The sequence below is a fragment of the Callorhinchus milii genome, unplaced genomic scaffold, assembly GCF_018977255.1.
Source record: "Callorhinchus milii isolate IMCB2004 unplaced genomic scaffold, IMCB_Cmil_1.0 Scaffold4, whole genome shotgun sequence".
NCBI lineage: Eukaryota > Metazoa > Chordata > Chondrichthyes > Chimaeriformes > Callorhinchidae > Callorhinchus > Callorhinchus milii.
In genome coordinates this window covers 76,557,267-76,584,646 of record NW_024704745.1, presented here as the reverse complement: position 1 = coordinate 76,584,646, position 27,380 = coordinate 76,557,267, and the positions used below count along the sequence as shown (strand labels likewise).

At 45.4% G+C, this 27,380-nt stretch overlaps 2 protein-coding genes across 2 annotated transcripts in view; both read right to left on the bottom strand.

Moving 5' to 3' along the window:
• LOC103177132 (inositol polyphosphate-4-phosphatase type I A) overlaps window positions 1-21,876 on the bottom strand; it is a 120,683-nt gene extending 98,807 nt beyond the window's left edge. Inside the window, 1 exon segment of the mRNA XM_042333890.1 lies at window positions 21,466-21,876. The gene's annotated coding sequence lies outside the window, so the exon portion shown is untranslated.
• Window positions 21,877-23,610: 1,734 nt separating this feature from the next.
• On the bottom strand, window positions 23,611-26,818 carry LOC103177133 (cytochrome c oxidase assembly factor 5). The gene is made up of 3 exons (XM_042334330.1): window positions 26,508-26,818; window positions 24,344-24,427; window positions 23,611-23,862 (listed from the first exon to the last, which is right to left on the bottom strand). Exons 1-3 carry the CDS (start codon window positions 26,607-26,609, stop codon window positions 23,821-23,823), a joined length of 228 nt encoding a protein of 75 aa, XP_042190264.1. The 5' UTR covers window positions 26,610-26,818; the 3' UTR covers window positions 23,611-23,820.
• Between the last annotated feature and the right edge of the window lie 562 nt (window positions 26,819-27,380).

The following is a 27,380-nucleotide window of genomic DNA, read 5'->3' as shown; positions in this document are numbered from 1 at the left end:
CCAAATGGCCCCCTTCTGTGCTGTAGGATTCTATGAAGTTTCAATTCCATTTAAAAGCTTATAAATAACCACAGAACACTGCTCATGGTAATAGTACACTTTATCGGCACTACAGTGTTGCCTTACATGGTATGAATATCTTCCCTATTCAGTTGAGTCAAGATAAAGTTCCCTTTGATGGTTCAGTGAGTTGGTAGTGACCAGAAGGTTCCCAAGTTCAATTCCGGCAGCCTTCAATGTCGAGAGGACATCTCAAAGCATCTAACACAGCCATCTGAGTATCCAGATGTGAGGAGCTAGAGAGGGATTGTGTGTGGGGGCGAGGAAAAGATAAAGATGGCTGAAAATGCAGTCAAAGCGATGAGTCTTGAGGCAGGCTTTGGAAGTGGAGAGGGAGGGGGCGAATCGGAGGAAATTCCAGAGAGCAGGAGCACAATGGGGGATGGTGGGTTGGAAAGGGCAGGGGACGTGAAGCAGGCTGGTCCTCGCATAGGATTGCAGGAGGTCACAGAGGTAGGGTGGGGCGAAGATCTTTAATTCAATCCTTCCTCTACCAACACCCCTATGGTCAACTCCCTCCTCCCTGGCTCCACCACTGTACCGCTACTCTGTGTGAGGGGCACTCTACAAATGCAAGTTGTTGTTGTGAATCCATCTTGGGTGGGGTTGGGGAACCAGTGGAGCTGAGCACAAGGATGAGGGTGATGGACGTGTGGAGTCTGTTGTGGAAGAGGACACTTATAAATCGATTGGGATGCTTAAAATGGAGGCAGATACTTAGGAAGTAATGACATGGAAAAGAAATGTGGGAAAATATTAAGATAGCTATCATCATAGCTTAATTTTTTTTAATCTCTGTCCACATCTAACTTCTCTATCTGTCAGGTGTTCCTGCGTTTCACCCACAAAATATAGTCAATTCATTTTGCTATTCTGTGAAGTGCTTCGAGATGTCTCAATGTGATAAGGCGCTCTCTCAAATGCAATGATTATTATTACTATTATTATTTAAGACCCATTTTAGAACATCCCTTCGGTTGCGCCTATGGTCACTTCCTCCTTCCTCTCTCCTGCTCGGTGTCTGACACAGTCTCTGTACAACACACTGAGAATTATCCTACATGAAAGGCTGATATAAATGCAAATTGGTGTTGTTAATGTAATCTTTGCAACATTATGAGCGTACACCATCATATTTAAACGCTTTGCGTCTGCTGCGTTTCACCTTGGTTTAACATCTTGTCTGAAGGAATAACACCTCCGACAATGCGGCAGACCCTCCAACACTGCATCTGAGAGTCTGCAAAGATGATATGAGTTCCGGGTCTCGAGGTGGGGCTTGAACCCATAACCTTCTAAATCATAGGTGAGAATGCTACCAATTGTGCCAGATTGACATACAAATATTTAATATAGAACACTGCTTTTTGGAAAATGCGGCAGGAAATCTGTGTCAGTTTTGCCCCACAAACAATAATGAGATAGATGAGTAGCGAAGTTAGCCAAGATGTCAATCTGCTGACTCTCCTCACCACCGCTCAAACTGACAGCACAATGTGCAGTTTAGCAATATCCTGCCCGACTCTTCTTCATTAAATTTCTCACCCAACGCACTTGGAAAAGAGAAAGACCGGGAGCAAGGGGAAGAGAAGGAACAAGGAAGAACAATCAACGGGGAAGGGAGCACAACCATGGAATCGGGATGACCCTGGAATGAAAGGATACAGCTTTGAGGAGAGAGGTGAGAACCATTTCCATTGGAGTAGAGGTCAGGGGCGATCGAAGAGAAGAGTTTAAGAAAATGAAGGTGTTTGTGATAATGAAAGGGTTTCAACGAAGTAATGTATAGTGAATGGGGTCCACAGTACAACCTAATACCCCCAATTTTCACTGCAAAGAAGCACATCATATCGAGGTTACAATGTATTTGTCAAGTGCTTGATCCAGGTCCCTTTTGAATGATTCAATTGATCCAGTCTCAATAGCCACTTGTGAAGAGTTCCACTGTACTTGCGCTTGCACAGAAGTGCTTTTCAAGCGCTCTTTATTCAAGCAAAGCCGTCATCAGAAGACTTCAGCTCTAAGACGGCTAAAAATAACATGCATTTTCAACGCACAAATGTTAGATTGAATTACACAGTCTGAACATTCGGCCCAACAGGTACGTGCCGGTGTTTATACTCCACGTGAGCCTCCAACGTTACACATGGAATAATAAATAAATAAATAATAATCCTTGCATTTGATACAGTGCCTTATTGCGTATTGTGAAGTCTAAAAGTGCTTTAAAGTGAATTGACTAAGAGACTCGGGTTTGATTTCCTGCAGGGCAAATTTTCCTTACTCCACACACCTCTGTTTACCAGCAGTAAGTAACCCGGTTGTTAGTCGATATGGCAGATTGCTTTTTCAAAGTAATAATTCCATAAAAAAAGGGATTATTATCCCGATCTGCCAATCTACTTACTGCTAAGTAAACAGAAGTGTGTGGAGTATGGAAACTTGCCTAAGGTTTCGCCCTGCCTGGGAATCGAACCTGGTTCCTCTCCTTGCAAGGAGAGTGCTCTAACCAATACCCTACAGGACTCCATAACAGAGTACTCCCCCTATTCTGGACTATCCTCAAACAGTTTCACAAGGTGACCAAAACACCCAAGCACTCAAGTTTGTTTCTCAATGCTATTCAAACGCCCAAGGATTTACATGTCCGAAATTTTGACCATGTTTTCGGTCACCTTTTCCCTCCCTTCCCCCTTCCCATTTGACTCCCAGTTGGTATTGTGAAGCACTTTGAGATGTCCTCCACAACAGAAAGGTGCTGTATAATGGTAACTTGTACTGCATTAAACTTCGACTTCCTCTTAGCCAGCAAGACAATTTTATCTTGAAGTATAAGGTTGGGCAGAATTATGCAAAATTCTTAAAATTTAGGCTTGATTTAGTTGCCAATTTCTTTTTAAGAATTGTTAAAATAAACGGTTTACAAATTAAGACTGGATTTAGGAAATTTCTGCAATTTGCCTGAACCTTTAACACAAAATGGTCTTGTGTTTTAAGGCTAGGTAGAATTTCAGGCCTGCGGTTTGATCTGAAATTAAAAATAATCATGATTATCATCACCCTCACATGTGGTATACTGCCTTTCACCTTGGGAGGATGTCCCAAAGGGCTTCACAAGATATACTGTTTTGTGTTCGAAGGCAGCAGCGAATGTGCGCACAGCAATGTACCACAAACAGACATAAAGTGAATGAACAATTTATTTGGGGGATTGTTGGCCAGGACATTGGAAGAAACTCCCTCCTCTTTTTGAATAGTGCCATGGAATCTTTAACGTCCACCTGGACAGACAGACGGGACCTTGATTTGATGTCTCATCCGAAAACAGCACCTCTGACAATGCAGCATACCCCCAGTACTGCAGTGGAGTGTCATCTTAGACTACATGAGTTCCAGATCCTGACATAATCCTGTAGTGTATTGGTTAGAGCACTCGCCTCACAAGCAAGAGGAACTGGGTTCGATTCCCAGGCGGGGCAAAACCTTAGGCAAGTTTCCTTACTCCACACACCGCTGTTTACGTAGCAGTAAGTAGGAACCCGGTTGTTAGTCGATTGGCGGATCACTTTTCTGGGGGTAATAATCCCTTCAAATATTTTTTAAAGTATTAAAAATTGGGTCACTCAATCCACGACTGTTTGTGGGACACTGCTGTGTGGAATTCGCTGCTGCGTTTCACCCACACATACAGTCAATTTGCTTTACAGTATATTCGATGAAGCGCTTTGAGACATCTCGAAGACACAATAAGGCGCTATATCAAATGCAAGGATTATCATAGAGCTTGAACCCCCAATCAACTGACTGAGAGACGACAGTGCTACTAATAGAGCCAGTGCTGACATAACATGCAACATGGTGTGAGATGAGCAATGCTATGTTTTCCATACATATTAATCTTCCCACGGCTAGATTCTCAGGTTTATCTGTCATTTCTTTCTATAATATTAATCAAAAATGTTTCCTCCTCCCACTCCCACACACACCCATCAAAACATATGTTGATGACACGACTATCAAAGTGAGCAAAATTAGTAGGAAAAGGTGCAGTCTGGCTTCAAGCCCACAACCTTGATGTTGAGCTGCTGCTATTGTGTTCATGCAAAGAAAAGTATTTCAATTCTAAGCTGAGTGCGACCACAGAGCTGGGAAGATGAGATAATTGCATCCATCCACTTTAACCCTGACTCACAGTGTCTATTTCGGTGCAGTGTGTGGCTCAAACACAGGTCTGACAACCTCACTCCCGTATCTGTTAACTGCCTGATAGATAGCTTGGAACCACCATGTCAGCCTGGCTCAATGGGTGGCCCTCTTGCTTCAGAGTCCGAGAGTTGTGGCTTCAACCCTCCATGTCGGGACTTGGGAGAGCTGACATTAACTAAGCTGACACTCCAAGGGGGTGTTGCTGCATTGTCAGAGGTGCTTTCTCTTTGAATGAGGTGTTAAACCGAGATCCTGTCTGCTGTTCAGATGGACGTCAAAGATCCCATCGACCCATTCTCCCAATGTCCTGGCCATCAATCCCCCAAATAAAATTGGTCATTTACTTAATGGATGTTCAACGGACACTGTTGTGCACAAACTGGCTGCACGGTTCACCTACAAAATACACAGACACTACATTTCAAAGCGTTTTGAGACAGCTGGACAACATAATAAGGCTCTTTATCAAATGCAAAGATTATATATTACTGTATTATATAACTAGGACTGTGTGGAGGAGGGGGAAAGAAATATATCATCCAATGAGCGGTACAATCAGCAAACGGTTTATTTTGTGTTTTACATAAGGTAGCCAATTCAGCCATCAACAGGCGGAAAGAAAGTACACAAGATTGAATTTAGATTTTAACACAAACTCAGCTCCTTAGAAAGGTTAAACCACAAACAGAAGAGAGAAGCCAAGTGCTGCTTGCCAGCAATCGCTGGGGTTTTATCTGCATAGCCTCATTAGAAAGCAAACTTCAACATTTAGATTCGAGAGAGAGATAGAGACAGAGAGACTCATTCAGTGCAACACTGTAATGATCGACTAAACCATGTGAACATAGCTTTGCAGTCAAGCACGAATCAACAGCGTATCAGGATTTCAAAATAGTTGTGCAGTATTTCAGAATCACAGTGCAGCAACTCGACATTGCACCTTATGTTGAAATGCAATACAAATGCTTCAAGGAGGAAATTGCTGTCAAATGTAGTGACCGTTTCTCAGCCACGCCGGAAGAAACTCTCAAACAGTGTCATGGAATCTATAGAGGCTACCCACAAACTTTTGACCCAGAAGCAAGAGCCAAACTGTACCATTATTACCTAGAGTTACATAGACTCCACAGCACAGAAACCGGTCGATCAGCCCAACTAGTCCATTCATTGTTTATATAGGCCTCCATCTTCCTCCTAATCCCCTCTGTCATTCTCCTCTATTCTCTTCTTCCTCACATTGGGAATTATGATTGCAAAGTTGCTGGGGCCATTCTAAATGGGTGGTGCTGCTAACGGTTAAACTTGTATTTAACCTAATTTTTTGGGGGGGTCTTGCAGGTATCTGACACATGCAGAAACTCAACACTATCATGAAGAGTGTTGAAAACAAACACAGTTCCACGCATCCCATCTACACATGCAAATTCCCATGACAACAACAACAACAAGATTACATTTGTATAGCGCCTTTCACGTCAGGAGGACGTCCCAAGGCGCTGGACAGTATGCAGCATTTCAGACCCGAGCTGGGGTCAGGGAGGGAGAAAGGAGGGGGTGGGGGGGGAGGGGGAATGGCTGGAACAGAATGCTCAATCTGTCTCCCTGGGGGGACGCACCCTGCTTATCTAATCCTGAAGAGTATTGCATGATAAGAACCCAGGCTTGAGTACTCCCCAGTGTGTGTTGCGGTACATCTGGACATTAACCAACGAAAACCACGTAATGCGCTATTGAGAGGACTGACGTGGTTTGACCGGGCAGGACCCACAATATGTTGGGGCTTTGGCTTCCAGGGTTAACAGGAGCTGAGTGGGAAGAATCCCTGCTGGCTCTTCAAGTCCTGCCGACAAGCCATGTTATCTGGTCTGTCATCAGTACTGGAGTCCCGGCCTAGCTCAGGAACAGGGCTACCAAAACAACCACAGAGGACTGACTTGATTCTGACATTCCGTTGCCAAGCACGTCACCTTATTTGCGTACTCCAAGGAGATTCTGTTTACCTCCTCCCCAAGGAAGTAAATCAGACACTTGCATGATGAGCTATGTACTGAGTCAAATTTGGTCAGATGCCCTTGAGTGCTTTGGGATGTCCTTCCAACGTGAAAGTCACCAAATAAATGAAATGTTGTTGTTATTTTTTTGTATCAGGTGGATATTGGCCTACAAAACACACAGTGACTCCACTTTCCATTATATCCCGTGAAGCGCTTTGGGATGTCCTCCTAATGTGGAAGGCACTCTACCAAATGCAAGGATTATGATTATTATTAATTGTCCATTGAAATGTTATAAAAGTAATGAATGGTCCTCTTAACTCTAATAAAATAAATAAGATTCTGATCTTACGAAGTTAGCTTGAAACCCAGTGATGATGCCATCAATGAGATGGTAACCCCAAACACAGAGATTTCCATGTGTAGGTGGCACACATGGAACTCCAACCACAACAACTTTGTGTTTACATAGCACCTTTCACAAGGTGCAGTGTTTCAAAGCACTTAACCGTGTCAGAGCCTGACGCCGAGCCAGGGGTGGGAGGAGGTGACTGTAAGCACAACTGAAGAGGAAGGTCTTCAGTCCTGATCTAAAACAAGGGAAGGAGGGGGCAAATTGGAGGAATAGACTTCCAATGGTTCAGGCCGCAGTGGCTGAAAGGTTGGCCGCTATGCTCTCTCAGTTTGGTTTGGATGCTCTGAAGTACAGTGATGGGTTTCCGCATGTGTCAGACACTCAGCTGACCAAAAAAAAGCATCAAACTGGTGGCTGTTCTGATGAGAATGGAAGTGTCACGTTTATTCAATGAACCAACGAATGTGGTTGTCAGAAACTAGGGCAAATGACAATCGCCAAGGCAACAGCACGACAATCTTCCTTATGAGATCCCAGGTTATTGACCTGGCTACAAATGCATAGTCACTACACTTCACAGTATATCCCGTGAAGTACTATGAGATACTCCGAGGACACGATAAGGCTCCCTATCAAACGCAAGTATTATTTATTAATGATTATTAATGGCCCCATAAAAGTGCAAAATTGCTGTTTTATAATAATAGTCCTTGCATTTGATATACCAATTTATCACGTCTTTGAGACGTCTCAAAGCGCTTCACAGAATATTCTGTTAAGTGAATTGACTGTATATTTTGGGGGTGAAACGCGACAGCCTGTTGCGCACAGCAGTGTCCCACAAACAGTCGTGGATGGAGTGACCAAATTATTTTCATTTTATTTTTTATTTCGAAGGAATTATTACCTCTGGAAAAGCGATCCGCCAATCGACTAACAACTGGGTTCCTACTTACTGCTCGGTAAACAGAGGCGTGTGGAGTAAGGAAACTTGTCCAACTTCCCTGCCGGAAATCGAATCCATGTCCTCTTGCGAGGGAGGCGAGTGCTCTAACCACTGAGCTACAGGACTCCACTTGTTTTGATGTTTACACAAAAGCACTTTTAAAATAGAGGAATACATTGAAAGCTCTCCAACGCTTCAGCCAGTAGAGTGAAATTAATGCACGCAGATCTGGAAAGTTCAATTCCAGGTGCTGAGGTAATAAATCAGTCGGTGCCTACCATATGCTTAAGAGTATCCAAACCAGACTGAGGTTTCTACATGTGCACGCCGCCTACACATGGAAATTTCCCTACATCTGGAACGGAATGCGCCCTCACTCCCTGGAGCGACACAACCTACCTACCTACCTAATTCCAGAGAGGTTTGGGTGCAGAAATGGCAAACGCCAAGACTTGCAGACTCCTGAGTGTGCGTTGGGGTAACTCCTGGAGTTTATCCAGCTAAAGAACCTCTCAGCTTACCATCAAGATCACTGTCTGACAAGCTGATCCCACCTCTTATCCCACCTCTGTCCAGCTGTGACCATCCTGCCTATTGTGGCTTTGGGGGTCTTGCGGGGTTAAGAGGAGCTCACAGTGCAGGATTAGTCTTATCCCTCCTCTCAACAACAACTTGCATTTATATGTGCCCCTCACGCAGGGAAGCATGTCGGAGGGCTCTCAGTTTGCCCCTCCAAGTCCTGCTGATCAGCCAGGTTGGTCTGTTCGGTCATCAGTACTGCGGACACGCCTGGCTCAGCAACTTGACTACTGAGACCACCACAGAGGATTGACCCGATTCTGACACTCCATTGTCAACACCAGCTCAGCTCCCCTCAGGAGGAAAGTCACCGGATCAATATCTTTAAGGTTACAAAGGGGGTAGGACAGGGGCTTCTTGTTGCGACTATTGAGAAGACTATTTAGGTGAAGAAACAGGGAGGGGAGATATGGTGGGGTGGGGGGGAGGAAATGGAAGAAGTTCACCTTGAGCACGCCCAGGGACCGATCAATGCATGAACGATCATTAGGTTGCTAAATTCGAGACATGTTAATCAGCACTGTAGCTGTTGTGAGAGCATTACCATACACGATAAAGCTCCCTACCAGATACAAGGATTATTATTATTATTATTGTTATAATATTCTCGCCCCTCTTTCTCTGTGCACACATTATTTCACTCGAGAGCAAATCTGAAAGGCTTTCCTTGTGTTTTTAAAATGACTAGGTATCCGTTTGAACAGAAAATTTGGGAGCATTTTAGAATTTAATAACAGGAACGTGATTCGGCCGCTATAATTATCTATTACTGAGTCACATCACTGGAGAAATGACAGTGAAATGGTTAAATGTCTAGCAGATTGTGCTGTGTGTGTTGTGCACATATCTGCGTTTGCCTGTGCGTGAGTTTGTGTATGCGTCTCAACTCTCTCCTCTCTTCCACCTCTGTCTTACTTCAATATTACAACAGCACCCATCCAGATTGACACTCTTTACCACATGTCCAGCTATTCCACTGTTTATAATACAATATATAATAATCCTGGCATCGACATAACGCCTTATCACGTCCTTGAGACGTCTCAAAGCTCTTCACATAATGTGAAATACACACACTAATACAGTGTAAAGTGGATTTACTGGGTATTTTGTGGGTGAAACTCAGCAGCCCATTGTACACAGTCGTGGATTGAGTGAGCAAGTTATCATTTTTTTCGATTACCCCCCAGAAAGCGATCCACCAATCCACTAAAAACGGTCCTTGCTACTTAATCCTGCCTTCAAGAAATACTGAAATTAGCAGGCGCACGACAACATACAATCATACCACTGGTCTGCCATTCATTCCCCGTCTCATTAAAGTGATAAAGTATCCTCTGCCAAAGCCATGAACTACCGTCAACATATTCTATTCTGCAAGACTCTTTCTTCACTGTTAATGCTTGCCCATGCAATTCAAAGGGTCAGTGAGACACTGAATTGATTGTATAATGGCTTAAAGTCGCGCTAGCCTAATTATTGACCTGCTACTGTTCATCATTGACTCAAAAGGTAATGAAATTCTTACCTCACTCTTTACCATGGCAAGTTATATGTGCATTCAAAACATTGCACATCCAATGCCCAACACAGCCAGCAAATGGAAGTTCCTTTTGCTGCAGCGCTGACTGAGAAATCGATAGCTTCCTGCAGTCTCGTCAGCCAGTGCTGTTCAACTGATCTGGCTCCTGTAACATGCGTAGATTTGTGACTCAATACTGACGATTCATCTGCAGAACTAGGAGGAGGTGCTTGACAGCAATAGACAGAGCGAAGCTGCCTGGATTGTGTTGGAGATACAAGGCTACCCATCGGCCTTTTTAAGGATTGAAAATTAGTTCATTTCAAAGCAAATTCCCAGGCCTCTCATTCTCCCAGCGGATGAAGTGGTTTCAATGCTATTTTGAGTGATTAGGGTAATGGAAGTGATAGGAGGACAGGCAGATGCGTGACTGGGAAAAATGGAGATTGCTGGTGTGCGAGATACAGACTGAAATTAGGTTGAATTCACCTAGAATTTACAGCACAGAAGAAGGACCATTTGGCCCATTAAATCTTACAAAGGGCAATCCTTTCGGTCTCATTTTGCCATAACCCTGTAGTTTATTCCTTTTGAAGTATTTATATAGTTCTCTTCACAACAACATCAAATACCATGTGCACGTACACAGCACCTCACACGTAGGGTAACATCTTGAAGCTCTTTATGGAGTCAGACACTGAGGAGGGAGGTGACCATAGGATGGTCAGAGGTTGGTTTTCAGAGGCTTTAAAGCCAGATAGCGAGGGAGCTCCAGAAAGTAGGGGCATAGTGGCTCGGCTGCCATTGATTGGGTAGGGTGGGGGGTGGGGAGGAGCAGTGACGAGGGACACACATCAGGACCGAGTTAATAATAATAATAATAATCCTTGCATTTGATATAGCACCTTATCACGTCATTGAGACGTCAAAGCCCTTCACAGAATATACTGCCAAGTGAACTGATTATATATTTTGTGGCTGAAACATGGCAGCCAATTGCACACAGTAGTGTCCCACAAACAGCAGTGGATTGAGTGAGGATTAATAGACAATTGTCCAGATAAAACTACTTTGCACCAACAAAAGCCTTTCAAAACCGTCTCCAATTGGCTGCGCTTATGTTTAACACTCTCAAAATTCACCCTTTTCCTCCCTACTCGGTGATCCCTGCGATCTCTGTGAAGAGCTTTGACATGTTGTATCCTAGCGAAAGAAAGACATTATCTGAGAGCCATCTGCCATTGTGCCCATTATGGCTTTGGCCGGCAGGGTTGAGGAGACGTCTAGGTCTCACCCTTTACTGTGACTTACATTGAATTACTGTCTGGCTCTCCTCTGAGCATCAGACAACTTTACTCCCTCTCTGAGCTGCCCCACCCCCTCCCCCCCTTCCCTTACCCAATTTATTTTGTAATCAGGACACCAAGGTTTGAACCCAGAATCTTCCAGTCCCTAATGTGGTGCTGGAGTGCCTGAGCTATCCAGGGTATCAATAAGTAGGTTGAACAGAACTCGGAACCCACTGTTCAGCACTCATATCTATAATTTCAGCAATGAAATCCCTTGGACTTTACAAAGCATCCAGACTTCATTACCCTACATAACAGAACCATTCCAGGCAAGATCACCAGAGATTTTCTAGGTATCAAACCTCAACATGGTTAGATAACTATAGTCGCTGAAAAAAAGTGACCTCCAATATTACTTCAATACAGCTCAGATCAGTGAGTGGGGAGGCAAAGGAGGAATTTGAGAGTGTTGATCATAAACGAGTCAAAACATGTTGTTTCTTTTTCCTCCCCCTTTGCAAAAAGTTAATATTGTTAGATGTTGCTTGTTACAGTGTTAAGACCTAGAATTAACAGCAATTGGCAAGCTTCTGTTTTCAGAGCCTTTTCCTCTTGGCTTCCCTCAAACTCCTTTCTCAAGCTGTGCAGGAATACTTTGGTCTTCTGAAAAAGACAGGGAGCTCAGCTGAAAATTGAACTGATAATAATCCTTGCATCTGATATATTGCCAATTGTTGGCTCTAACCGGATTGCTCTATCCTGCCAATAAATTTGTTTTGTTCAATTGGAAAAAGCCTGAATCAGCTTGCAATAATAACTATATTTAAATATAATATATTATTTGTATACTTATCCTTTGTATTTATAAGAACATAAGAATTTGCCAGGCAAAAGAAGACCAAAGTCCATCTAGTTCGCCTTCCACCATCCTGGCAATCGCTTGACATGTCATGTCCCAAACTATACTGTATCGTATAATTCATTTGATATAAAGTCATTCATATCTGGAGGACGTCTCAGAGCGCTTCACTGGATTTACTATAAAGTGTAATGATGTGCATTTTGTAGTCGAATGCGGCAATCAATTCGCACCCAGCAATGTCCCACACACAGGCAGCCATGAGGGATTATTGGCAGGACATGGAGTGAGAGAAGGTACATTCTTTTTTTCGAGTGGTGGGATAATACTCTGGTCTTGTGAAAGAGAACAGGGACATGAAAGGCTACGCTTGCAACATATAACATCACAACATTGCAAGTTACTTCATAGTAATCAGTCAAGTGTAGTGACTGTGTACTTGTAGGTTAGCATGGTAAGCAACGTGTTGCACAGCAATGTCCCACAAGCCTGCCCGGAGGTGAATGACCAATATTTTCGAGCAGAAACTCTTTTTTTTCCTGAATAACATCCAAAGGATCTTTAACGTTCACCTGGGACGTTGGTTTCATGTCTTATTTGAAGGATGAGCACTTATAATAATAATAATAATCCTTGCATTTAATATTGCCCCTTATCATGTCGTTCAGATCCCGCATCACAGAATATAGTATACTGTGGATTGACTGCATATTTTGTGGGTGCCTGTTCAGATTAGAGTTAAGGATCCCATGGTACTACTCAAAAAGAGAAGGGAATTTCTCCCAGTGTCCTGGCCAGCAATACAATACAAAATACAAAACAATACACACTTACACAGCGCCTTTCACGTGGAGAGGACAATTCACAATGCTGACCGGGCACCTAAGCTGGGATTGGGAGTCAAAGGAGGAGGGGAGGGGAAAAATTACTTGGAATAGGTAAGTTTTGAGACAGGCTTTGAAAGAGGGAGGGAGGTAGCGAGTTGGAGGGACCGGGGGCAGAATGGCTGAAAGCCCGCTTGTCAAATGATGGCGAGGTGGATATAGCAGGGGACGTGAAGCAGGCCGGTGCTCACTGAAGTGAAGGGGATGCCGGGTTACTAAGGCTGAAGAAGATTATTCACTACATGACCATTTGTGGGATAATTTCAACTCATAAATTGGCTGCCGCCATCACCTGTAAAATACACAGTCACTACACTTTACAGTATATCCTGCGAAGCATTTCGAGACATCCTCCTAAAGAATGTAAGGAGTATTTTTTTCCCTTCTGCTCTAATAAAGGAAAAGGCAGAGCGAAACCCATGTTCCAGCTTTTTAAAATGCTGAGGTGTAGACGTGAGCAGATAATCATAACAATCCTTGCATTTGATATAGCGCCTTATCACGTCTTTGAGACGTCTCAAAGTGCTTCACAGGTTAACTGTAAAGTGAATTGACTGTATATTTTGTGGGCAAAACAAAGCAGCAAATTGTGTCCCACAAACAGTCGTGGATTAGATGACCAAATTATCATTATCAGATGATTTGAGTTGGAGTGGGAGAGCGCAGAGGTGGCAGGTTTTAAAATAAACACACCTCAGGCAAACTTGGAGATTAAAAGAAAGCACTTTCCCCAAAGAGCAGTGAATACGTAGAGCAGCTTCCCTGGAACTGCAGACGAGGCTGCATTCACTGACGCCTTCGTCAAGCAAAGGACAACTAAATTGATATCTGGAATAAGGCACTAGAGGTATGAGGAGGAGGGAAGAGGTGAGAGCAGAGGAGACTTTATTTGTTTAAATTATCAAGGTCTTAAAATAGTAATAATCCTTGCATTCAATATAGTGCCTAATCACTTAATTCAGACTATAAAGTGAATTAACTGTATCTTTTGTGGGTGAAACGCCGCAGCCAATTACACACAGCAGTGTCCCACAAACAGTCGTGGATTGAGTGACCAAATTATTTATTTTTTTGGAGGGATTATTATCCCTGGAAAAGCGATCTGCCAATCAACTAACAACCGGGTTCCTACTTACTGCTGGGTAAACAGAGGCGTGTGGAGTAAGGAAACTTGCCCAATGTTTCACCCTGCCAGGAACTTAACACAGGTCCTCTGGCTCGTGAGGGGAGTGCTCTAACAACAACAACAACCAACATTTGTATAGCGCCTTTCACGTCAGGTGGACGTCGGAAACCATATTTGGTTTTCACCTCGAAAGGATGTCCCAAACTGTAACTTAACTAACCACTAAACTACACGACTCCGTATAGTGAGAGCGAGAGAATGAGAGGCGGAGAGAGAGAGAACGAGAGCTGGAGAGAGAGAGAGAGAAAAAAAAAGACTTGAAATTCTGCAGGCCTGCACTGAATTGAGCTTGTGCAGAACCAAGTCACGTGCAGTTTTGTACATTTACTCCACTCAGAAATAATTTAGTGCATCATTAAAAAGTAAATATTTATGGATTAAAAGCTTCAGTGTGGTGCAAGCTTCATTATTCATTTAAAAAAAAACACTATTGCTTACGTAACCGCAATGGGATTGTTGAAACGTAATGTGTTGAGGGGCGGGGGAGAAGAGAGAGAGAGAGAGGCGGGGAGGAACAACTGCTGTGCGCAATTTTTCGCCCAAAAATATAAAATTAATTAACTTTACAGTATATTCGGTGAAGCGCTTTGAGACGTCTCCTTAAGGTGATAAGGCGCTATATCAAATGCAAGGATTACAATTATTACTTTCTTACACCATGTGCAAGAGTACGCAAACCAGTTTCGTATACGTGTGCCACAGACACCTGGACGTTTACCTGGATCTAGGGTGGAATGCGCACTCTCTCCTTGGAGCGACGCATTCTGCTTATCTAATTCTGGAGAGTATTAGGTGCAGGTTAACAAGAGCCAAGGCTTGGGGACCCCAGAGTGTGCGTTGGAGTAACTGCTGGAGTTTAATCAGCCAGAACCACAAAGCTTGCCATTGAAATCGCTGTCTGGCAAGCTTCCTGCTTGTCCAGCTAACATCGCCTTATTCCAGTCAGGGCTTTGACTTGTAGGGTTAACGGGAGTTTAATGGGAAGAATCTCCGCTCCCAACCTGCTCCTCAAAGGCCGGCTAATGAGCCAGGCTGGCCGTGCTGTCATCAGCAGTGACCTGGAGTATTGCGAAGTGACCTGGCTCAGGAACTGGACTACCCAGACCTCCGCAGGGGTTTGATTCCGTTCTGAAATTCTGTTGCCAGGTACGTCAACTTGAAGCCCACTCAGCTCCAAGTCGATCCCGTTTACCTTCCACACACCCCAAGAACGACAGTCATTAGTTGGTCTTTCTGTGTGCAAGGCGTATACCAATGGCGGCCAACTTTTGTGGTCAGCCGACAAAATAAATTTGCTTGTTCGAATGTTTCTTGTTTTATGCCATAAATCAATCAAAATAAACCTGACAACACACTACCGATCAAACACGGACTTAGCTAGACTCGTGCAAATGCTCTGTGCGTGTGACCACCACTGGTGTATACACACGTGGAACTCAGTCTGGTTTGGATTCTCTTAAGCAAAGTGATGGGTTTCTGCTTGTGTGAGAGCCGGCTGACCAAAAAAAAAAGACGTGAAGTCTTTTGAGACATTTCGATGCGATAAAATGCTAGATATGAGGATTGTTATTAAAAGGGACGCATGAAATATACAGATACAGGGAGGATGAAATGAAGACAAAAGGTATGACAAGACCGTGGAGGGCTTGAAAGATGAGGATCTTAATTTTAATCCTCTGGGGGATGGGGAGCCACTGAAGCTGGACGAGGATAGGGTCGGTCGGCACACGTACCTTGGCAATGGAGAGGACGTGAGGTACAGAGTCCTGAATAATCTGCAGCTTGTGGAGGGAAGAGTTGGGAAGTCTGGCATGCAACAACAACAACAACAACAACAACAACAAGATTCCATTTATAGAGCGCCCTTCACGTCGGGAGGACATCCCAAGGCGCATAATTCATAGTAAAACCTGTGAAGCGTTTTTCTGATGCGAAAGGCTCTATAGTATCAAATGCAAAGATGATGATAATCCTTGTATTTGATTCAGCGCATTATCATGTCATTGAGACTTCTCAAAGTGCTTCACAGAACATACTTTAACAGATGGCTTTCTTCACTGCGACGCTAAGTGCCAAGGCCGGTCTCAAGACTTTTCTCTTTGACTTCAGCTCCCCTCTCGACTCTCTACCCCCTCCTCGCTCCCTCCCTTCCCTCCCCTCACCCTGACCATTTCCCCCCAATGCTCGGGTCCTGACCCAACTGTCCAGCGCCTTGGGACGTCCTCCCGACGTGAAAGGAGCTCTATAAATGGAATCTTGTTGTTGCTGTTGTAATACCAAAGAAGCTAACAGATGAGACCTTCGCATCTCAAGCCTCACCCGAGAAAGTTCCAAACAAGAACCCTGGCTTAAAACCGGACAAAATCACACCTCTAAATAAACCACCCCACTAGCTTCGAGAACAGAACTGAAAAAACCAGGCAACCCAGTTTTCAGAGATGCGATTTACAGTTTTATTTCACAGCAATCCAAACGACAAGTGAGCTCAGCGAACACCAGCCTGCTTCATGTCCCCCACTGCCCGATCTGCCCCACCATCAGTGGGCGAGCTTTCAGCCATCTGCCCCGTCTCTTGGAAGTCCACCTGAATCCCTCAGCTTTGCCCCCTGCCTCCCTCCGTCTCTTAAACCCATTTTTTCCGAGCGCTCTTTCAGTCACCTCATCCCCGCTTATCACTACCTCAGACTCCCAACCCAGTCAGCTGTGGAAAGCGCATTGAGATGTCCTCCCACCATGAAAGGTGCTGTATAAATTCCCATTTTTGTTATCGTTGGTTATACCACAATACCTTCTCCTGTTAAGTGACAAAAAGCTACCTAAGATTTCCCTTGCAACCAGCCTGTTTTTCTGAAGGATCTTTACCATTAAGAAGAGTCACAGCTTCAGCAAATAAACAGCAACTTATAGCCTTCACATGGCAGAGCAGTAAACAAAAAAAAACCTGCATATCTTGTCTCTCTCCCTCCATCCCTCCACCCCACTCCCATTTTGATTGATTTAAAACTTTCGTTTCATAAATAAAATACAGTCAATTCACGTCTACAGTGTATTCTGTGAAGCGCTTTGAGTCGTCCCGAAAACCTGATAGGGCGCTATATCACACGCAAGGATTATTATTATTAAAATATGGTTCCGTTCTTTTCAATGCAGCAATCCTCACAGGCACGACCACAACACATGCAGTCTCACAGATATGTTGTGAAGTGTCCGTGCAGAGGAAGCAAAGCGCGCACGATAGAGAGAGAGAGAGAGTCTGTCTACCTCACTGCAGGCTCCTGGTGCTCAGTTTACTCCGATAAGCTCCTTCCCCGCTGCTGATGCGGGATAAGTCTGGATGGATGCAATCTCCTCAGAGACCAGCCTGGCAGTAGGTCGGTCGGTACCTGCTATTTGTTATTTGACAAACCTCCAACCTTCTCCCCTGTATTATTGCCATGCACCCGCCTCCTCTCTCATTTCTTCCATCCTGCGTCACATCGCCCACCCCCGATCTCTGCAGGAGAGGGAGGGGTTGGCCCAATTATTCTGAACAGAACCGATAGGACACACTTTCACAGGCTGGGCAAGACGCTTAATATCCTGAACAAGACTCACGTGTGTTACACACGGTTGCTGCCCTCTCCTGGCTATGGACATGGGCTGCCACTGGGTAAGACTATTCAGTTTAGCATTCAAAGACACGTCGGGTATTTGCATCCTTTAACAATAATAATAATCACCTTTGATACAATGCCTATACTGTCCGGCTGTCTGAAAGTATTCACCGGTAACTGCTATCAAATCTAGTGACTGTGTGCTTGTATTAATAATAATAATTCTTGCTTTTGGCACAGCTTTTGGCACAGAAAGAGGACTCAAAGTACTTCACATGAATTACTGTGAAATGGAGTGACTGTGTATTTTTGGTCAAAGGTGGCAGCACAAGTACACACAGCAGTGTCGCACGAACAGTCATGGAGCGTGTGACGAATTTTTATTCGGGGAGATTGTTGGCCAGGACACTGGGATAAACTCCCTTCTCGTCTCAAATAGCGCCATGAGATCTTTCACATCCACTGAACAGGCAGATGGGACTTTGGTTTAACGGCTCATCCGAAGGGTGGCACCTCTGACGCCCCCAGGACTACATTGGAGTGTCAGATTAGACTATGCAAACTCAAGTCCCGACATGGAACTTGAACCCACAACCCGATGCATACCCCCATATCAAATGTAAGGATTATTATTATTATTATGAAAACGTATCCGGATTCGGATGCAGGCTGGTGGTGTAACGTTCTGCGCAGCCCGTTCTTTCTTCGCTGCAGTAACTACGTTCACGCGGCATCCATCCGGCCTCGAATCATTGCCACGTCTCTGCTGTTTGCCTCTGTTTCCCATCAGTGGTCGGTGCGCCCATGTCCCTTTCATTGCTGTGGCTAAACTGCCTGCTTCTGAACTCCACCAGGAAGAACGATTCCGACTGGCAAAGCGTGATTGCTGCCACACGCAAGACAAGTAGCAAACTGCCATTCACAACCACTTCATTAAAGTGACATGGTATCCTCCGCAAAACCCGTCATTAGTTCATAATCTGTTCACTGTTAAAGTTTCTCCTGGTAATCTGGAGGGACATTAAATTGGCACTTAACAATTATTCTCCTTCAAGTTCTGCGAAGGGTAATAATGCGTATCCCCTCCATTTAGTAAATACTATGGATCACTGTTGGTAAAAGAAATCACTGAGTGTACCACCGCCTGGCCTTTACAAAGAGGATGTTTCACGATCATATAATTAAATAAAAACCCAGAGATTTAAAAAAAAAACAGCAAATGGAAGCTCCTTCTCCTGCAGGGCTGAGGAATCAATATTTCTCTGCTGCTTTTCCAGTCAGTCCACTCAACCCCTGCTTGTATCTATCTGTTTGACTGAAACAAATGATTCAAAGGCCCTCTCTCCCTCCCAAGAAATGGTATTATACTCCCACTCCTCCTTGCCCTACGCCCCTCCTGATCCCAACCCCCAGTTTGAGTCCAATTCCTTGACTGTCCAGCACCTTGGGCTGTCCGCCCAACGCGAAAGGTGCTGTACAAATGTCATTTGTTGTTGTTAGTGGTGGTGGTGGTGTTTTGGACAGCACAGAACCCTCTCTGCTAAAGGTGCAAAGAGCAGCAGGAGATTTGGGAATGGATCTATTTGAAAAATCTAGTTCCCTGACCCTTCACTTGTTCTTTAAGCTTCGAAAATCCAGGTTAAACTTCGCCTCAGCGCCCTCGTGGGTTCGGGAAGGGGAAAAAGAGCAAAACGAACCCTCGTTCCCATTCCTGATCTCTACGCAGAGAGACCACTACTAGAAAGTTCATGCACGTGGGCTGTATGTGAACACGCAAGTTCACGTGTGTGGATGCGCACTGGATAGCATGATCGCAAAGCTAGACAGCTTTCGTGATGGTCAATAGTTGTCTCTCGGAGAGTATCCGTGGAATGGTACCTCCAATTTTTTTGGGGGGCAGCCAGGTGTCTGGCACATCTGGAAATCCATCCCCATGCTTAAGAGTATCCAAACCGAGAGGTCCATCATTCCATTTACACGTGGAAATCCCAGTGATGGACTGTTATAATGAGAATGCACGGTCTTGGAGGAACGCATCCCGCTTATCTATTTCTGGAAAGTGTTAAGCATAGGTTGGCGAGAGTCAAGGCTCGGGGACCCCAGAGTGTGAGTTGGGGCACTGTTGGAGGATAAAACCGCTTATCAAAAAAAACACAAACCTGTGGTGGTGGGGGTTGGGGGGTTGGGGGGGAAAGAGGAGGGGAAAGAGGGGTGGGGGGGGAAGAGGGGGAAGAGGGGGGCAGCACTTTGTTTAAAAATAAAATAAAAATATAGTGTCTAGCGCTTGGGACATTCCTTGCATGAAGGACGCTACGTAATAATAATCCTTGAATTTGATATAGCCTCTTATCACGCCATTGAGATGCCTCAAAGCTCTTCGCAGAACGTACTGTAAAAGTGAAGAGACCGTATATTTGTGGGAGGAACATAACTATAAACGCAAGTTGAAATATAGATGTATTGAGAAATATATTTACATTTTGCAAGGGCAAAATATAAATGCAAGTTGTTGTTGTCACTAAGGGCAAATGCCGGTGTCATTTTAGCGACACTCGGAATAAATGTAAATGAATTAACCCTGCAGCTTCCCATTTAACGGACAACCATGTTCCTCTAAATTACTGTAAGCTTAGAATAATACCAACGAACCAACGCTCCACACTGAAACAGTGTTGGTGGCTAACACCAGGGCAGGTCAGGCTGTAAGAAACACAATACAGCCATTCCTATTCAAATGTATTGTGTGGTAGGAAACCATTAGCATTGAGATACATTAATTGACTTCCAAAAAAAAATACAACAGATTATAGTTCCAGCAGTGGGGGGGGGGGGGGGGGGAATGGATGAGGGGGGAGGGGATGGATGGGAGGAAGAGGATGGATGTGGATGAGGGGGCGGGGGGTGGGAGGATGGATGAGGGGGGGGAGGTGCGGGAAGAGATGCAAAATGCCTCATTCCAAACCCCATTCATTGCTCCTTTTGTAGGAGGAATTCTCTCCCTCACCACCAGCTCCACCGCCTCACTGCGGTTCAAGCCTAAACCATCCTATTATCTTGGAAAGGGGTGGCTCTATAAATGCAAATTGTTGTTGTTGTTGTTGACTTTCCAACCCTTAAGAGCCATGAGAAACGGGGAAACTTCGGAGCTATTTGTCCGAATATTTATCATCCCTTTTCTCTCCCTTCAGATACACACCCACACAGGAACACACACACACACACAACCCGTGCAACACAGAATGGAGACATTTCATTGTTGTGTCAATCGCTGTAACACTGTATCAATCGCTGTAACACTGTATCAATCGCTGTAACACTATCAATCGCTGTAACACTGTATCAATCGCTGTAACACTGTATCAATCGCTGTAACACTGTATCAATCGCTGTAACACTATCAAACGCTGTGACACTGTATCAATCGTTGTAACACTGTATCAATCGCTGTAACACTATCAGACGCTGTAACAATGTATCAATCGCTGTAACACTGTATCAATTGCTGTGACACTGTATCAATCGCTGTAACGTTGTATCAATCACTGTAACACTGTATCAATCGCTGTAACACTGTCTCAATCGCTGTAACACTGTATCAGTCGCTGTAACACTGTATCAATCGCTGTAACACTGTATCAATCACTGTAACACTGTATCAATCGCTGTAACACTGTATCAATCGCTGTAACACTGTATCAATCCCTGTAACACTGTATCAATCACTGTAACACTGTATCAATCGCTGTAACACTGTATCAATCGCTGTGACACTGTATCAATCACTGTAACACTGTATCAATCGCTGTAACACTGTATCAATCACTGTAACACTGTATCAATCGCTGTAACACTGTATCAATCGCTGTGGCACTGTATCAATCGCTGTAACACTGTATCAATCGCTGTAACACTGTATCAATCGCTGTAACACTGTATCAATCGCTGTGACACTGTATCCGCCGGAGCAGAATATCAGAGTGAAATTGACGTACCGTATCAATGGAGAATGCGAGGGCTCCTCTCACCCCCTGGTTTGCTCTGACAGACTGATATCCCCCCCCTCACGCCCTTCCTCCTCCGCCTCCTCCTCCCGCTTGATTTCTTGCTGATGTAGCTCAGGGCAAACCGCAATCAATTTGACTGACGTCCTTGGCCGAACAGGTGCAAGGCAGCAGGATGTTGCGAGAGGGTTTGGTGGCGGTGATGTGTATTTCTTCCCTCTTGCAATGTCTTCCGAACCTCCCTCCCTCCCCTTTTGCCCCCCAGTGTCATTGCATCGTGTGCGTCTGCCCTGCTCTCCGGCACTGTCTCTCCCTCACCCTCCCTCCCCTTTCTGGGCAGGAAGAGGATGGACCCTCCAGACTTGCTATTCAAAACACGGCCTCACTATTGTACAGGCGACATCCTCCGTCTCAGACACACTTCCTACTAACTGCCCCCCTTGTGGCTACACTGAATGTTTCAACTCTCGCTCTTCATTCGGGGCGGTAGAGAGCGAGAGAGAGAGAGAGAGAGCGAATCGTACAGTTTTATCATTCGTAATAATACGCTATAATAATAATCCTTGCGTTCGACGCGGCCCCTCATCGCATCTTCGAGACGTCTCGTCGTGCTTCGCAGAATATACTGTGAAGCGAATTGACTGTAAACGCAGCAGCCGGAGACGCTCCGAGGCGCTACCCTGCATTAATGGCGCTGTATTAATTGTTGCTCTTAATTAATTAATACTGTACTTCCACCTGATTTTCTCTACACATCTGGAACGGTATCTCAGGGTGGCAGCCGGCGATTCGCGATTGAACAAGGCCGTGCAAATCGAACGGCACTCATTGACCGGTTTAGTCCCAAGAGCTAACACTTGGGCTGTTGTGATACCGTACAGTTCCACGTTTTCGAGTGGAGTGACTGTGTATTTTGTAGGGAAACTTAGTGAGGTTCGTTTAGAATTCTTTGAAGTTATGAGTGATGCGGAATCAAGAAAACCCGGGGAGCCGTACAGAACCGCCGCACGAATAGGCCGTCAGCATTTCAAACAGCTTAAGCGTAGTCCAAAGGCAAACATTGAAGGCTATCGTACGTGAAAACGAAACCTTAAATAAGGTCCATGTTGAATTTCCAATGGTTAACCAAACCTCAAAGCTTCTAAGGGGAACTAAGACCAGTTCCTGTCAACTGAAAGGATTGACTGCCCTCATTTTTAGAACAGATACACGAAAGGGGTCGTGTAGGAACTTGGATGGGTGGGCAACGTGTAACAAACATCGACTCCCAAAACTATTGCCAAAGAGGCCGCGAGTGAGTGCGATTGTAAGCACAACAGACCGTCACCCCAGCAAGCGGGTAGAGCGACTCAAAAGAACTTCCTGTAGGATAGCAAGCGAGTGAGATGCTGCACAGCAATGAAGAAAGTGCAGGATTAGGGCCACAGCATCGCGCGTGTGTGTTGAGGCGATGGGGTAAATCAGTAGACTGTTTTACCTGTGGAGGAAGGGGGATACGGTGAACTCGCCGTTGTGTTCAGCTGACTTCAGCGGATTTCTACTGTCCAGCAGATATCACTGGCTGGTGTTGTCATCTTGAAACTATAGCTCGTACCACACACCTCCCTCCCCCACTCCTCGCAAAGCTCGTGGATGCTCTCACTGCTGCCTTGTCAGAACTATACCACTTTTTTTTTTAAAAAAAAGGAGAAGGCCATTCGACCCACTGTGTTAAAGACAGAGTTCAGCAGACTGGGTATTGAACCTGTCAGGCTCCAAACCCTATCGGGATGTGCACAAAACGATTATATTCGCCTAGCGTTATGATTATTCAATAAAATACTAATGGCGCCCTCCTCGCTGGTCTCCCCTGCTGCTCCATTCACAAAATTCAACTCGTTTAAAACTCCGCTCTCACCCGCACTAAACTCCGTGCCTCCGTTACCCCAGTCCTTGTCAAACTCCGCTGGCTCCCTGTCACAGAGCGGATCCAGATCCTCACTCGTGTATTTAAATCCCTTCATGCCCTGGAACCCCCCATTTTTAATACATCTTTTGGCGGGATTATTACCGCAAGAAAGCGATCCGCCAACCAACTAAAAAACTAATTCCTGTTTACTGCGAGGTAAACAGAGGTATGAGCCGTAAGAAAACTCATTTATTTAACATTTATTCTTTTCACCTTTATTTTACTACTTCTTGCTTGTGTTTTAAGAAAAACAGAACATATTTCCTAACCGAGGAAACTATACAGCCTTAACTTTGAATTTTCCACCCTTTATATAATGTAAATGCAATTTTATTCATACATAAAACAATTTTGTGTTCATTTGATGCCATGAGCTTTGCAGTGCTAATTCTTCACAGTCAGTATCCTTTTCTTCCTCTGAACCGAGTTCTGGTGTCCAGCTTTAAAACAAAATTCACAGGTTGTTAGAAAATGCACCATCTTTACAGTCTCATTACACTTTATATCAGCTTTGGTACTATAGTTCTCTTATCTACATTTGAAAGATCCACATAGGCAGCAGATGATTAATGCAATTACTTTTAATCATTGAAATGTCGTACATTATTCACTGCATTCACTTACATGATGGAGTCTAAAGCAATTGCGGCAATTTTCAGTGGTCAGACATGTTCACGTAATAAAAGCAAACTGGTTTTGAGTGGAAGCAAAGCAAAGCTATGTATCACTCCGCTGAAATAAGCTCTTCTGCCTTCAAAGACTTATACAGCAAAGTTGCACATTAAAGAAAACAGGCAATTGTTTAGTACTGTATAACTGTAAACACGACAATACCCAATTTATAATGTGTTTTGGAGTGAATAAACGCCCAAATTATGCCAAATTCATGCAAAAAGACGATCAGGGTAAATAGATACGTACCAAAGATCTTTTACACTCAAAGAAAGTAACCTGTAGCGCCCTGCAGTGGCCTTCCTTTAAACATTGTTTTGGTGATTTTCCTTCCTACTTGGGAGTACAGATTAAAAACATTTTAGGCAACTTTCAGTGCACAGAAGTTCAAACTGAATTATTTCAACAAGTGTATACAGGAAACCACAAATAAATCATATCATATGGGACGATGCATTTAATGTGACTTATACTAAGTAGGAGTTATGTGAAACTTGCATAAGTTATAAGAAATTCAACGGGACTTGGGCAGATGTATGATTTAGGCAATTATACGATTTATACAGGTCAGACTTACGCAAGTTTTAGTGTATTGTACGGTAGTTAAGCACATACCAGCACATACAGTTATGGCTTTAGACGCCTGTTAAGGCTGATTTTTTATTGTCCAAAACCCAGATTGAATTTTTTTTAGGTTTGTATAAATATTGTGGAGTCCTGTAGCTCAGTGGTTAGAGCCCTCGTCCCAGGGCCAAACCAGGACATGGGTTTGATTCCTGGGCAGAGTGAAACATTAGGTAAGTTTCCTTAATCCACACACCTGTTTACTTAGCGGTAAGTAGGAACCCGGTTGTTAAGTGATTGGTGGATCGCTTTTCCGGGGATAATAATTCCTAAAAAAAATTGGTTACTCATCCACGACCATTTATGGGACACAGCCTTACGTGAGGTTCAGTCTGATGGTTCGGGTGTTAAAATAATCCGTCCGTCATTTCATTGCTGCTCCTCGGGCACTGCTGGTATATATTAGCTGCCAAGTTTGCCGACATAATTCACGATGACTCATTGGGTGAAGTACCTTTTTGAAATGATTTGGCATTGTTTCAAATGGAAGAATTATTTGTATTTCAAATTGGACGCTAATGGACGGATGCAACCCGTATTGTGGATTTTACATCAACAAGATACACTGACAAATTACATTATAAAGATGATTAAAGCATATATTATGGTACTTAACAAATCAGATGACTGACAGTAAGTTAATTGGGGGATTGATTGTTGGCCCAGACAATGGGAGGAATCTCCTCTCTCTTCCTGTAGTGGTTAGAGCACTCGCTTTGCAAGTGAGAGACCTGAGTTCAATTCCAGGCAGAGGGCGAAACCTTGGGCAAGTTTCCTTACTCCACACAGAGCCTAATAATAATCCCTCCAAAACCAAAAACAATAATAAATTGGTCATTTTCAATCTACGACTGTTTGTGGGACATTGCTGTGCGCAATTGGCTGCCGCGTTTATTTAAAACAATAAGTTACGGCAAACTCCTGATAATTCGTGTCCGGTCTAACTTGTAACTAACGCTCAAGTCGTGAGGCCGTGAATATAATTCTCCTTGCACTTGCCGTGAGTGATAGGATATGAGACTCACCTCGTCTTCTCGACGCCTCACAGCGCTTCGCAGAATAGGCTGCAGCGTGGACACACCGTGTATTTGTGGGCGAAACAATAATAACAACAACGACAAATTGCATTTACGCGGCACCTTCCGCGTTGGGAGGACACCCCCCCCCCCCCCGGGGGCTGGGCATGAGGGTTTGCCCCGAGCTGCGGGGAGGGGGGGGGCGGTCAGAGAGAGGGAGGGGGTCAGAGAGAGAGGGGGTGGGGGTCAGGGAGAGGGGGGGAGGGGGTCAGAGAGAGGGGGGGAGGGGGAGGGGGGGGGAGGGGGTCAGAGGAGGGGTCGGGGGGGGGGGGGGAGGGGGTCAGAGAGGGGGGGGGGGGGGAGGGGGTCAGAGAGGGGGGGGGGGGAGGGGTCAGAGGAGGGGGGGGGGGAGGGGGTTGGGGGAGGGGTCAGAGAGGGGGAGGGGGGGGGGGAGGGGGTCAGAGTGAGGGGTCGGGGGGGAGGGGGGTTGGGGGAGGGGTCAGAGAGGGGGTCGGGGGGGGGGGAGGGGGTCAGAGGAGGGGGAGGGGGGGTTGGGGGAGGGGGTCAGAGGGGGGGGGGAGGGGGACAGTAGTGATGCTGTGTATTTGACGGCGGCTTTATCACGTCGTCGAGACGTCTCGAAGCCCTTCCACGGGATACACCGCGAAGTGTAGTGACTGTGCGCTTTTCTGGTCACTCGGGATAGCCGGTGACTGAGAGCCGCGGTGTGGGAGTGGCGGCTCTCCCTCTCCCCCTCTCACACACACACACACCTTCAGCACACAGTGGTGCTCCAGCAGACAGCCCCTCAGGTCCTCCCTGATGCCGGAGCAGGGCCGCGGGTCCTCCTGCTTCTCCTCATAGTATTTGGGCATCGCCGGGCGGGCGGGAGGCCGAGGCCTGAGGCCTGGTCACTCACTGGGTCCCTCAGCCGCCGGAGCAACGTCACGGATCACTTTCACCTTCTCTCTCTCTCTCTCACTCTCTCACTCGTTTCCCCCCTCAGTCTCTCTCTCTCTCTCTCTCGGTTGTTATGGATCAGTGTCGGGTTTGGGCGGTTTTCACGCCCAATTGGGCGGGTTTTTTTGGGGGGGGGCTATAACCGCGTGAAAAAAACACAAGATTTTGGGCGGGAGCCTCATTTTTTTTTATTTTAAAAACCTGCAAAAGTTTTTGGTTTCTCTCCCCCACAAATGCGAAGGATTATTAATTATTTTTTTTTAAAAATTTAAAAAAAAACCGCCCCAATTGGGCGTGAAACCCGCCCCAACCCCGACCTGACAATCAGCCCGCGGTGTACTCTGGGAACCTGACTACATGTCCCAGGATGCCTTGGGAGGGAGGGGGCGGGTGTGATGACGCGATAACACGTGGTTTGGGGGCCGGGGCGGTTGGGTGGTGGGGGGAGGAGCAGAGAAACAGAAGGCGGTCTGACGCATGCGTAGTGGGTGGGGCATGGCGTCTCCCAACCACCAAACAACTACATTTCCCAGAGCGCTTCGAGGGTTGAGGGCGAGCCGCGCGCATGCGCGTCAAAAGGGACGGGCACCCAGTACTCGGTGAGCGTATGCGAGTTGGGGCTCGGAGGGGGGGGGGGAGAGCAGGTCGACGTGACGTAACGTGACGCACGCACGCACAGGTTGGGG

Coding starts and splice junctions, on each gene's coding strand:
- LOC103177133 (XM_042334330.1), bottom strand. CDS start 26,609: ATGCCCAAATACTATGAGGAGAAGCAGGAGGACCCGCGGCCCTGCTCC. Junction 24,428..26,507: donor AGCACCACTGTGTGCTGAAG/GTGTGTGTGTGT, acceptor ACTCCCAAGTAG/GAAGGAAAATCACCAAAACA. Junction 23,863..24,343: donor TTGAGTGTAAAAGATCTTTG/GTACGTATCTAT, acceptor TTTGTTTTAAAG/CTGGACACCAGAACTCGGTT.